The sequence below is a fragment of the Lontra canadensis genome, unplaced genomic scaffold, assembly GCF_010015895.1.
Source record: "Lontra canadensis isolate GAN:19392208 unplaced genomic scaffold, GSC_riverotter_1.0 scaffold172, whole genome shotgun sequence".
In the NCBI taxonomy this organism is placed as follows: Eukaryota; Metazoa; Chordata; class Mammalia; order Carnivora; family Mustelidae; genus Lontra; species Lontra canadensis.
Window position 1 is genome coordinate 1961941 of NW_022631166.1, and position 13434 is coordinate 1975374.

Below are 13434 nucleotides of genomic sequence, written 5' to 3' on the forward strand. Positions count from 1 at the left end.
CTATAATAAGAGATGAGGAAGGACACTATATCATACTTAAAGGGTCTGTCCAACAAGAAGGTCTTACAATTTTATTTTTTTTATTTTTTTTGAAGATTTTATTTATTTGACAGAGAAAGAGAGATCACAAGTAGGAAAGAGAGAGAAAGAGGAGGAAGCAGGCTCCCCGCCTAGCAGAGAGCCCGATGTGGGACTCGATCCCAGAACCCTGAGATCAGGACCTGAGCTGAAGGCAGAGGCTTAACCCACTGAGCCACCCAGGCAGCCCCAAGGTCTAAAAATTTTAAATACCTATGCTCCTAACATGGGAGTAGCCAATTATATAAATCAATTAATATCAAAATCAAAGAAACCTATTGACAATAATACAACAATAGTAGGAGACTTTAACAACCCCCCTCACTAAAAAGGACAGATCATCCAAGCAATAGATCAACAAGGAAATAAAGGCTTTAAGTGACACACTGGACCAGATGGACATCACAGATATATTCAGAACATTCCATTCCAAAATAATAGAATACACATTCTTCTCTAGTGCACATGGAACATTCTCCAGAATAGATCATATCCTGGGTCACAAATCAGGTCTCAATAAGTACCAAAAGATTGCAGTAATTCCCTGCATGTTTTCAGACCACAGCGCTCTGAAAACAATTCATTCCTCTGCTTCTTCCATCCTGCTGTTCATTCCATCAAACATGTTTCTCATCTTGTTTACATAGTCCTTTATCTCTGCTATGTTACTCCTTATCTCTGTGTTAAGGGTCTCACTAATGTCTTCCACTCTTTTCTTAAGGTCAGTGAGTATCCTCAACAATCATTGCTTTGAATTCTCTATCAGAGATGATACTTACATCTCTTTTGCTTAGATCTCTGGCCATGGCCTGCTCCGGTTCTTTCATATGGGATAAAGTTCTCTGTCTCTTCATTTTTTCTGCTTCTCTGTATCTGTTCCTGCATGTAACTGAAGTCAGCTATGTCTTCATATGTCAGCTATGTCTCCAGGCTCTTGTGCTTGACATCCCCTCAATACTGGGCTCTGTGCTGAGATGGGAGCCTGCTTGGGAATCTCTCCCTCCTCTTCGCCACTCCCCCTTCTTTCCTACTTTATCTCACTCCCTTTCTTAAAAAAAAAAAAAAAGGTTTCACATTAAGAATCTGAAGTAAACTACACCTTTACTTCTGATGCTTGACGTATTGACATCGCCTCAGCCCATGTGGTAATCAGGAAGCCTCTAAATTTCTCGTGATGGCCGCCAGAAAAAAAAAGTTCAAATATTCCAAGAAAAAAGGTCAAATATTCTAAGTAAAGGTATAGTTTACTCAGTGCAGAGCCGAAAATTGTGCTGGATTTCATAACCCTGAGATCATGACCCCACCTCTGGAGGTAAACTACATCATCACATGGAATGTCTGATTCCCACACGGACTGAGGAGATGTCAAGCTCGACTGCCTGCCATCAAATCTGAGGAGACTTGGCTCAGTGACCGGCTTCCCGGGATTTCATTTTGTCCAATCAGATAGGTCTTGCGAGTGACGTCAGGAAACGCGGCGACTATAAGTGAGCCAGCGCCCCGCAAACCGCTGCCAGTGTCCTTCCTTCAGGGCTGTCGGGAAGGCGAGCCCCACATGGCTGAACCTGGCTGTGAGACCTCTTCTGAGGAGAGCCTGGGCACAGAGGAGCCCACAGCAGTGGACCCGAAGAGTCCAAAGCAGGAGCAGCCAAGGCACTGCGAGCGCCGCCGTGGCCGCCGCGGGCGCCGCTGCCCCGACAGTTTTGCCACTTACTTCCCCAGGGTTCTGAAGCAAGTTCACGAGGGCCTGAACCTCTCGCAGCAGGCCGTGAGCGTCATGGATTCGTTCGTCAAGGACATGTTCGAGCGCATCGTCGACGAGGCGTCTCGCCTGGCCCGCTCCACCAAGCGCTCCACCATCACCTTCAGGGAGATGCAGACAGCTGTGCACCTGCTGCTGCCCGGGGAGATTGGCAAGCACGCCGAGTCCGAGGCCACCAAGGCTGTCATCAGGTTCAACAAACGCGAATGAGCTGCCCCTGGACGGCCTGACCACCTCGCAAACCAAAGGCTCTTTTCAGAGCCACCTCACTTGGTTCAGAAAGACCTGTAACTCTCCAGAGTGCCAGCTACGCTGGCGTTTCGGCCTGGGCCATTCTGCCCATTCTTAAAGCCCTTTTAACCGTGAGCAAGTCCACTTTAATATATGTGTGTGGTGCGGTCTGTTATGATTTTCCTTGACCCTATCGCATTTCGTCAGTTCCCTAAACGGCCTGTTCCTTCAGGTCAGCCCCTTCAGGACTCTTTACCGTCACAGCTGGGTCCACAGTAATTTTACTTGCCTTTTGTCTTCTCCTTCTCCCACTTGCCTAGAGTAGTGTCGTCTCGAGATTTTTTGAGTGTGTTGATATAGCAACAAGTGAAGGGCTGTAGCGGATACAGAACTCACACTTACCCCATTCACACTCGCTCAACATAGCCCCTCAACCTAATTCAGTTAATTACATAAAAGAGGACCCAAACACTGTGCAGAAATCTCAATCTAGACTCATGCCCTACTCAAGCTCCCGACCTTCTGATAGGCCTACTTTACTTCATTCGAATTTAACCTGCTTCTGTCATCTTTCCCTTTTGACACAAAAGTCTTCCTGAACAGTTAAGCCTGGATGACAGGGTCCTCCAATGAGAGCCGCTGCGCTCCCAGCCTCCACTAGAAGCAGCCAATAAGCATCTGGCGGCACAGGATCCACGGCCATTGGCCCAAAGGGTGGTGGGGTGACCAGAGCTGAACCAAAACCAGCCTTCCTGTGACACCGGGCACCGCCTGGAGATTGAGGGGGAAGGTGGTAGTGGTGTCTGTCTGCCTGTGGGCTTCTGCTGAAGCTCTTGCTTTGAACCAGGGTGGTTGAAGGGCAAACATGCCCATGTCCCACTGGGACATGTCCCTATTGCTTTGCATCAAAATAAGAGGAGGCTGTTTGTCGATTAGGAGCACTAAGAGGACTCCTTCCTCTACGTCAGGTGATTGGATGGGTAGGGGGACTTAAGATAATGGTAATGCCCTTTAATACCCATTGTGTTTTTTCTTCTTGGTATGGGGGCTAGGCTTGGGTTTGCTTTTTTCTTTTTCTTTTCTTTTCTTTTCTTTCCTTTTCTTTCCCTTTCTTCCTTCCTTCCTGCCTGCCTTCTTCTCTTTCTTTCTTTCTTTCTTTCTTTCTGTTTCCTTTTCCTATAGGTACATGCTGAATTTCAAGGTAGGTGGTGATTTTCTGAGTGCTTTGCATTTAACTGAGTTCTAGCTTCTTATATATCTGTGAAGAGAGAACACACTGGCGGGGTAGGGGTGTTGGGGGGAGTTCAGTGCCTTGAAATTTGTTACGAGTTGCACTAAAACCCATATTTCATCATGTTTGCTATGTATCCCATGTGGACATTTAAAAAAATTCTAAATAACCTTTGACTTGAATCTAGAAGCCTGTGAAAGGTGTCACTCTGAGCCAAACGTTGAGACAAATGCTAGCTAATGCACAGCAATCCAACCTTTCCTTGAGTCCATCAGAAGAGAGATAAATCCAAAGGGATATGAAAAGGGATGGAGGGCTTGCTGCATAAATACTCAAGGAAAGCTACCATAAAATGAAGGGCCAGTAAATCCCTGTGGGTGGTCCCTAGAAATTTTCATGTACATGGGGAACTAAATTTTTGAAGCCACAGGCTCTTTTCAGAGCCATATGCCTTTTCAGAGAAAGACCTGTGGACCATTTAGAAAAATTACATTCTGTTTCACAAAGTCTCTTAATTTCCATCATGCTAATGGCTGCCGGTTCAAAATGCCCTTTCTGTCCACATGACTTACAGTGGTTTTTCAAAGTTATTCATGCACATTGGTCTCATACATATCGTTTTACTTAAAAAGTCGTTTTAAGAATGGGAATCCAGAGGAGCTTGGGAAGATGGCAGAGTAGGAGGAGACTGAGCTCACCCTGTCCCATGTTTACAATTAGTTATCATCCACAACAAGTAAATAAACCAGAGAGCAACCCAACGACTGGAAGAACGAACCCCACAGCTAAATATAGGGAGGAAGCTGCATCTGAAAGCTTAGGAAGGTCAGAAATGTGGAGAGAGGCTGCCTGCAGGAACATGAGGGGAGGGCAGAGAAATGGGCCCTCGCACCAGGGAACTCACACGGAGGAGACTAATACCCATACCGTTTGGCTGTGGGAACTAGAGGGGCTGAATACCATGAGTTTGTATAACCAGTGGGAACTGGAGCCTGGAGCTCTGAAAGTCAGCTGTCTCAGCACTGAGCAAGCCAGGAGGGAGAGTGACAGCTGGGTCGCCACCCTTATAGAGAGAGCAGCCTGTGTGGAGAAGCAACATAAAAAATGGCAGTTTACACGATGCCAGGGGCAAACGAGAGACAGAACTGTTCATACTGATTTTGAAGCATGGTGGGGGACTTCTCTGAGCAGGAAGGAGCTGCAGGTGCCATTTTCCTCCCCTGCCCCACAGCATAAACATAAAGCCGTCTGTGCACTGCACAGACACTTGCTACCTAACCTGCTAGCAGTGTGCCATGCCCCCCAGTTCTCCTGAGGACTTGCCCACTCCAAGCCTGCTGGCCTCAGCCCTGGGGCGGGTGGGCGGTCAGGGCAGATTTTGTTATAGCGGTGCATGCCCCACCCAGCCACCGGCTGTGCAGCTGCTTCCCTGCCCAGCCACTGAACCGTGCCCAGCAGCAGTGCCTCCCCCAGCCGTGCACCCACAGCCACTGTTCTGGGTGGGGCCCAGCTGCACCCAGCCATTGCCTCCAGCCATACCCAGCTTCATGCCCCTGGCCAACCCCACACACAGGCCCAGCCACCACAGCCCTTGGGGGAATCTGGCAGAGGACCAGTGGCCCAACGGAAATATTGCTCTCAAGTTCCCTGGTGGGCATGCCCCCCGCCCCCGTCCCCAGAGCAGGCCTCCCTGGGGCCCAGTAACACCACAGAAAACAAGCACAGCCCACAACAGGCAGAGAGTCAGTGCAGATGACTGCCCTGAAAGGAAACCGACTCAGACACAAGAGCAGGGCATAAGCAACACACACAGGATACTCCCTGAAGGCCAAGTCCTGGTCAACAGTGGACACAGCACTGCAGGGCACTCTCCGCCTACCTCTTCACAAAGTCACGACTTTTAAGAGCAGAAGACGTAGCTGGCTTCTGTAACATGCATGAACAGACACAGAGAAGCAGACAAAATGAGGAGACAGAGAACTTGATCCCACACGAAAGAACGGGACCAGGCCACGGCCAGAGAGCTAAGCAAAGGAGATGTAAGTAACATCTCTGCTAGAGAATTTAAAGCAATGATCGGTGACGATACTCACTGAACTTAAGAAAAGAGTGGAAGACACGAGTGAGACCCTTAACACAGAGATAAGGGGTAACATAGCGGAGATAAAGGACTCCGTAAACGAGATGAGAAACACGTTTGATGGAATGAACAGCAGGATGGAAGAAGCAGAGGAATGAATTGGTGGCCTAGAAGACAGACTAATGGAAAGGAATCAAGCCATACAATAGAGATGAAAAGGAATTATGCAAAATGAGAATAGACTTGGGGAACTCAGTGAGTCCATCAAATGTAATAACATTCACATTTTAGGAGTCCCAGAAGAAGAAGCAGAAGAGAGAAAAGGAGGCAGAAAGCTTATTTGGAGAAATAATAGCCAAAAACTTCCCTAAACTGGGGACGGAAACAAACATCCAGATCCAGGTGGCACAGAGAACTGCCACAAAAATCAACAGAGGCAGACCCACGCCAAGACATACTGTAATTAAATCAGCGAAATAGGGTGAAAAGGAAAAGACGGCAGTAATTTACAAGGGAAAGCCAAAACCCGTAAGGCTAGCGGGAGACTTTTCAAGAGAAACTTTACAAGCCGGAGATCAGTGGCATGATACATGCAGAGAGCTGAAAGGCAAGAATCTGCTGCCAGGAAGACTCTATCCAGCAAGGCTGCCATTCAGAACTGAAGGAGAGATAGAGAGTTTCCCACACTAATGAAAACTAAAGGAGTTTGTGACCACTAAACCGGCCCTGCAGGAAGTAGTAAAGGGGACTCTGTGTGGAAAGGAGAGACCCAAAGTGACAGTATCAAGGTAGAAAAAACCCACAAAAGCACTAAAAATTGACTATTCTGGTAAAAAGACAGTCAAGGAATTCACAAAATACAAGGATTTAAAATGTAAAAATGCAGGGGCGCCAGGGTGGCTCAGTCGGTTGAGTGTCTAACTCTTGATTTCGGCTCAGGTCATGATTTGGGGTTGTGGGATGCAGCCCCACTTTGGGCTCCACGGCCAGCATGGAACCCACTTCAGATTCTCTCGCTCCTCCTCCTTCTTCCCCTCCCCACTCTCTCCCTCACTACAAAAAATGAAAATAAAAATAAATAAAAACTAAAATGTAACAACATGTACCTAAAACATGAGGAGGAGAGGAGCCAAGAATGGGTTCAAACTTAAGTGACCATCAACTTAATATAGACTGCTATGTGCAGAAGAGGTTATACGTAAACTTAACAGCACCCACAAATCCAAAACCAATAATAAATAGGCAAAGACTAAAGAGAACGGGACCCAAATATCTCATTAAAGAAAATCAGCAAAACATGAAAGAGAGAAAGACAAGAAAAGATCAGAGAAAATCTTCAGAAACAACCACGGAACAGGTAATAACATGGTGATAAATACATATTTATCGATAATTACTTTGAATGTGAATGGACTAAATGCTCCAATCAAAAGACATAGGGTGACAGAATGGATAAAAAAAAAAATGACCCATCTATATGGTGCCTACAAGAGACTCATTTTAGGCCTAAAGACACCAACGGTTGGAAAGAAAGTGAGGGGATGGAGCAACACTTATCAAGTGCGTGGATGTCAAAATAAAGCCAGAGTAGCAATAGTTGTATCGGACAAACTAGACCTTAACGGTTTCAGTCATATGTGGAACATAAGGAATAGCACGGAGGACATTAGAGGAAGGAAGGGAAAACTGAAGGTGGAGGGATTCAGAGGGGTCTATGAACCATGAGAAACTGTGGACTCCAGGAAACAATCTGAGGGTTTTGGAGGGGAGGAGGGTATGGGGATGGGGGTACCCAGTGATGGGTATTAAGCAGGCCACGCGTTCTGATGAGCACTGGGTGTTACATGGCAATAATGAATCGGGAACGCTGCATCAAAATCCAATGGTGTGCTGTATGGTGACTAACGTAACACAATAAAGAAAAAAAGGACTGTAACAAGAGACGAAGAAGGACACTATATAATAATAAAGAGGATACTCCAAGAAGAAGCTATAAGAATTATAAATATTTACAGAGATACTCCAGGAAGAAGCTATAAGAATTGTAAATATTTACGCTCCCAACCACCCAAATACATAAAAACAGTGAATAACAAGCACAAAGGAACTAATCGATAATAACACAATAGTAGTAGGGGACCTTAAGGCCTGAGTTACATCAATGGACAGGTGGTCTAAACAGAAAATCAACAAGGAGCCAATGGCTTTGAATGACCCACTGGACCAGATGGGTTTAGCAGATATGTTTCAGAATATTCCATCCGAAAGCAGCAGAATACACATTGTTTTCAAGTACCCAGGGAACGTTTTCCAGAATACAGGTGGACACGTTGACTCTGGGTCTCCAGAGCATCCTGGTTTCTAGCACATCCCGATCCAATGCCACTTGCTGCTTATCTGAAATAAGTTAATGACGTGGAATATAAAGTATTCCAATAAAAACATAACTCTTCTAAGATCTGTTACTGTCTTGAGGTTGAAAACCAGCAGACAAAATGCACAACGACATGGAATGTTTGAAAGATTTTCTGACCGAGGTCCCAAGGAGTTTAGAGGGCACTGGATTTCCCTCTCTGACTGTCCGATGTGATGTCACGTTCAAGGGTATGCAATCACAGGTGACACGGCCTGGCATAGAGCCCCGCTTTCCTACCTTGCATTTGGTCCAATCAGGTATGGAGGTTGCCCGTGACGTCAGGAAGCGCAGCCACTATAAATGGGCCAGCGCCCCCGCCCCCTCCTTCCCCCGCAGCCGCCATTGTCCTTCCTTCTGGAGTGTGCAAAAGGCGAGCCCCACATGGCGGAGCCTGGCTGTGAGACCTCTCGGGAGGAAAGCCTGGGCACAGCGGAGGAGCCCACAGAAGCTGACCCGAAGGGCCCGAAGCAGAATTCGCCAAGGGGCCAATGCCGCCGCCGCCGCCACTGCCCCCGCCGCCGCCGCTGCTGCTGCTCCCACAACAGTTTCGCCACCTACTTCCCCAGGGTTCTGAAGCAGGTTCACGAGGGCCTGAGCCTCTCGAAGAAGGCCGTCAGCATCTTGGATTCGTTCGTCAAGGACATCTTCGAGCGCATCGCCGACGAGGCCTCTCGCCTGGCCCGCTCCACCCAGCGCACCACCATCACCTCCAGGGAGATCCAGACAGCTGTGCGCCTGCTGCTGCCCGGGGAGATTGGCAAGCACGCCGTGTCCGAGGCCACCAAAGCCATCCTCAGGTACACCTTCTGCCAGTGAGCTGCCTCGGGACCACCTGACCACCTCGTAAACCAAAGGCTCTTTTCAGAGCCACCTTCCTTGGCGGGACAGACCTGTAGCTTTAAAAAGTGGGACAAACTCTATAGTTTTTGTTCTTGCTGCGGCATTCTGTGGATATTTACAGCATTTTTACTTTGATCAAAACAGGATCAGCACTACTTTTAATCTGTATTGGGGTGCACTTTATTCCTTGGACAGCTGTGGGCTCTCCTTAACCATGCGGCATTTCTTGGGTTTCCCAAACACTCATTTCTGTTAGTTATTTCTGCAGGTCAGCCTCAGTGGGGGGTTATTTTTGTTATACTGATGTTACCCTTTTCTTTCTCATTCTCTCATGAGCATGTGGGGAATTTTCCAGAGTTTCCTTGTGGGTGATATGGCAACAGATAAAGTGCAGAAGCTGATATAAGAATCCATCTGACCTCTCTTAGGTGGGTTATTAAAGAGATTTTAAAATATCTGAGGCAAAGTCAGTCTCCTCTATGCCTTTATAGAGAAAAATATTTTCATATGCATTTGAAATTTATGCTGTTTACATGATATCATGGGTTCTTACTCCAGTTTTTAAATGGATTCTGCAATAGATTTATGAAAACTTCTGTCTTAATGTTTTGCCCAGTGAATATTGGCAGATATTACTGACATAAGAGCTTTGGCAGGTCCCCTTTGTTTATTTTTTGTTTGTTTTGTTTTGTTTATCGGGTCTTTTATTTCAATAGCAGAGAAAGCAGTACTGTCATATTTGTGATACTATCACCCTAGCCCTATACAATATATTTGAGTTTACAGAGGACTTTTACAGGTACTATTTTATCTGGCGTTTACGACAATGCTATTATACCTAGTTCATCACAGAAGAAACTCAGGTCCAGAGGGCACAGAGTCACAAACCTTATAAGTGCAAGATCAGTGCTTGGAAGCAGATCTGCACTCTCCACCAAGGCCCATAAGCAAATGGGGAGAAAAGCCGTACAATTGAAATAATTTTCCTGGTGCTTAAGAAAACTGTATTAGGTTACTTCTTACCACCTCTCATTTAAATTAGTCATCTTCTGGGGCGCCTGGATGGCTCAGTGGGTTAAAGTCTCTGCCTTCAGCTCAGGTCATGATCCCAGCATCCTGGGATCGAGCCCTGCATCGGATTCTGGGCTCAGCAGGGAACCTGCTTCCTCCTCTCTCTCTGCCTGCCTCTCTGCCTACTTGTGATCTCTGTCAAATGAATAAAGAAAATCTTAAAAAAAAATAAATTAGTCATCTTCTTAGTCTCAACCCCCTCACCCCACCATTCTTACTACTTAGAGATTGAAAATATGGCTCATTCATTCACTCAATGAAATTCTTGGTATCTACTATATGTCTGGAATAGACACTGCAAATGTGTCTGTGAGTTTAAGAAAAGAAAAAAAAAGCCATGTTTGACTTCAGTTTGCATTTGCTTAGAGTCCACCAAGGTTCCTATTTATTTTATTTATTTATTTTGGGGGGGTTCCTGTTTATTTTTAAGAGTGTAATGTTTTCCAAGACAAAGCTGTCCTAGATATTTACTCTTTTGCAGTGCAATCAGATCAGCTAAACTTATATAGGCTCTTTTTGTAGTGTTTAAATCTTTTTAAAATTTAATTTCCAAATATTCACAAATACTTTTCGACTGTAATATTGATAAGAAGCTTTCTGGTCACTTTCTGGCTCTAATAAGAATGATAGTAGCGTATCATCAGCAAAGATGGTATTAAGATTTTGTTTGAGATCCATGTGCTCAGAATAACAATTTTGGTTTTCTAAGCCATTTCAGGTAACTTATTAGATATCAAACATGCCCTTTCCAAGTAGCTTCAGTAGCCATCGAGAACACTATTTTCTCTTGGTCTATTTAAGTAAATTATAGATTTGTTTTTCAATATTAAAATTTCCTTAAATTTGTGGAAGGGAACCCCTTCACTGGAGGCACTTCAAAAAAGTCTATAGCCTGGAGATACATATCGTGTGGTTTGTTTGCTGATGTCGTTTAGGCCTACCTTCCCCAATCAGAAGTGATCTGAAAGCTCCAATTTCATCTGAGCTTTTCATGACTCCCAGTTTCATCAGCATTCACGTCTTTTTCTTAACCTCATGGAAATGCGAGCCTTGCACTAATCACCCTACTTCATTCTCCAACTCATTCCTCTTTCTTAAAAAGGAGTTGTTGTCACAGTCCCTGAGTGAGTGATTTTGCATCTTCTCACAAGAAGGACTCCAAGATGCCCTGACTAAGATTAAAAATGTCAATGTGTGGAGTGCCTGGGTGGCTCAGTGGGTTAAAGCCGCTGCCTTCGGCTCAGGTCATGATCCCAGGGTTCTGGGATCAAGCCCCGCATTGGGCTCTCTGCTCAGCAGGGAGCCTGCTTCCTCCTCTCTCTCTGCCTGCCTCTCTGCCTACTTGTGATCTCTGTCTGTCAAATAAATAAATAAAATATTTTTAGAAAAATGTCAATGTGTGTGCTGCCTGGAGCTTTCTGCTCTACCTACCTTTAGAAGGTGCTCAAATAGGTTCACCCTGATAACAGTATTCTGAGGGTGTGACCATCATGTGCCCCGCTGTTAGTGATATTCTCCAACATGGACTAAAGTGCGTTGGAGAGCACTCAGTCAGCAGATCCAGTTTTTGATTTTTCAAAATCCTGCAAGTTTATGAAATAAGAGTATGCTCGACTGAAGTACCCCTTTTTATTGGCAGTCTACTGATGTTAAATCAAGGTCAACCTACAAGGATGTTCCTTCCCTTCTCCCTCTCATTACATGCATGCTCTAGAATTTTCATTTTTGCCCAAATGTCCTGTATTTGAATTGGGCTCCACTTGATATCAAAAGTTGTTTGCTTTTGGATTTTTTTTGCATGTTACATTCTTGTCGTATTTTAAAATTCACACAAAAAATATTTACAAACTGTTTAACCGATCTTCATGTTCAATTCTTTTTTTTTAAGATTTATTTATTTATTTATTTAACAGAGAGAGAACACAAGTAGGCAGAGAGGCAGGCAGAGAGAGAGAGGGGGAAGCAGGCTTTCTGCTGAGCAGAGAGCTCGATGTGAGGCTCGATCCCAGGACCCTGGGATCATGACCTGAACCAAAGGCAGAGGCTTTAACCCACTGAGCCACCCAGGTGCCCCTTCATGTTCAATTCTTATTAGAACTGGTTAATAAAGTCATTTGGGGGTTTTATTTTCCCTTGCTTGTTACTTCTGCATTGAGGTGTTCCTAACCACCTAATCTAAAATATTGCTCTCTCCCTCATCATGTATATAAATATATATATGTATAAATATACATATATATAAGAATCATGTTATTATAATAGAACAATTGTAATTGTTATCTACATATTAATGTAATATGCATACATATTATATTTACTTATTTCATTCTCCATGGAATTATATTGTTCACAACCTGTTCCCTTTTTTCTTTACTTATTATCTTTGAATCACACCAGGAATGGGAACTTCCTGAGAAGAGAGACGTTGTCTCATTTGCTGTCGTATATCAGGAGTGAGAACCATGTATGGCACTGGTTGGGACTCAGTATTTGCTGAATCAATATGTGAAGATGGCTGAGAGCAGAGGTTCTAGAGTCCCAGAAGAGGCAGGGTTGGGATGGGTTGGGAAAGATGGGTTGGGAAAGAAAAGCCAGCCTGCGGTGGGTTGAGGAGTGAGTGGTATAGGGGGAATGGAGATAGAAATAGGGTACTCTTTCAAGGAAAGGGAATACTGGTCTGTGAGTAGGAAGAGAGTGTTATGGGTCACAGGAGAGTGTGTGTGTGTGTGCGTGTGTGTGTGTGTGTGTTTTGTTTTGTTTTGCTTATTTTTTAGGATTGGGAGAGATATGACAATGTCTAGAGGTACTCAGTAATAGTGGCTGAATCTCAGTTAATGGCATGGCTGTTACATTATCATCATGATCACCATACCTCTACCGCAAGAATTTCCATAACACACCCCCTTCATCACCCCAGTGTACCAGTTCTCTATTCCTCCACTTGGGATGTAAGTTCTCCATCAAGAAAGCATTCTACTGAGCTCTGTCCTTTATAGACTGCGTGGCATCAGGATGCTTGCTTAATTTCTCTGAAACTTAATGTTCTTTTCTCTTAATTGCACTGACCCACACCTATTTTAACAGGATAAAGGAAGCTAGTGTGACCCCTCTCTCCAACCCCACTCCTGACAGTCCTTCAAGAAGGCCCAGCTTCCATGGGGCCTGTGTTTTTTGATTTTCACGGCAGAGAGGTGCTCGGCTCTGTCAATTCTCCATGGGTCCTGGGCAATTCAATGCTGCTTCTTAGTCAAACTCTGACTGTAGATTTGTTTGTTCCAGGCATTGGGAATACAACGCACCACCGATGGGTAACATTTCATGAGGACTTACTGGGTGTCAGGTGTCAGGAGCTTTATATACATGTATTTTTAATCTAAGAAGCACATAATGCTAAGTATATACTAGAACTATTCCTAAGCACTTCAAATGTAGTAACTCATTTAACCCTCCTAACAGTCCCATGTTCCAGATGAGGGAGACTAAGGCACAGAAAGATGAAGTAAGATGCTCAATGTCAATGAGCTAGTAAGCAGTAGAGCTAGGATTGGAATCTAGACCACATGGCTCTAGGTTTGGGGCCCTCACACTACTACACTGTAAAGCTCCTCGCTTAAGCTTGACAACAATCCAGTAAAGCTGGTACTATTATTCTCCTCCCTTTCCCCCTGAGGCTCAGAGGGATTAGGTTTCTTTCCTAAAGTCGCACAGAGAGTAAGTGGTAGATC

The 13434-nt window shown here is 44.9% G+C and overlaps 1 protein-coding gene across 1 annotated transcript; it reads left to right on the forward strand.

Annotated features, from left to right (window-relative positions):
- The first annotated feature begins 1633 nt into the window (after nucleotides 1–1633).
- Nucleotides 1634–8614, forward strand: LOC116860235 (histone H2B-like). The gene is made up of 3 exons (XM_032846200.1): nucleotides 1634–2023; nucleotides 7870–7896; nucleotides 8405–8614. Exons 1-3 carry the CDS (start codon nucleotides 1634–1636, stop codon nucleotides 8612–8614), a joined length of 627 nt encoding a protein of 208 aa, XP_032702091.1.
- The last annotated feature ends 4820 nt before the right edge of the window (nucleotides 8615–13434 follow it).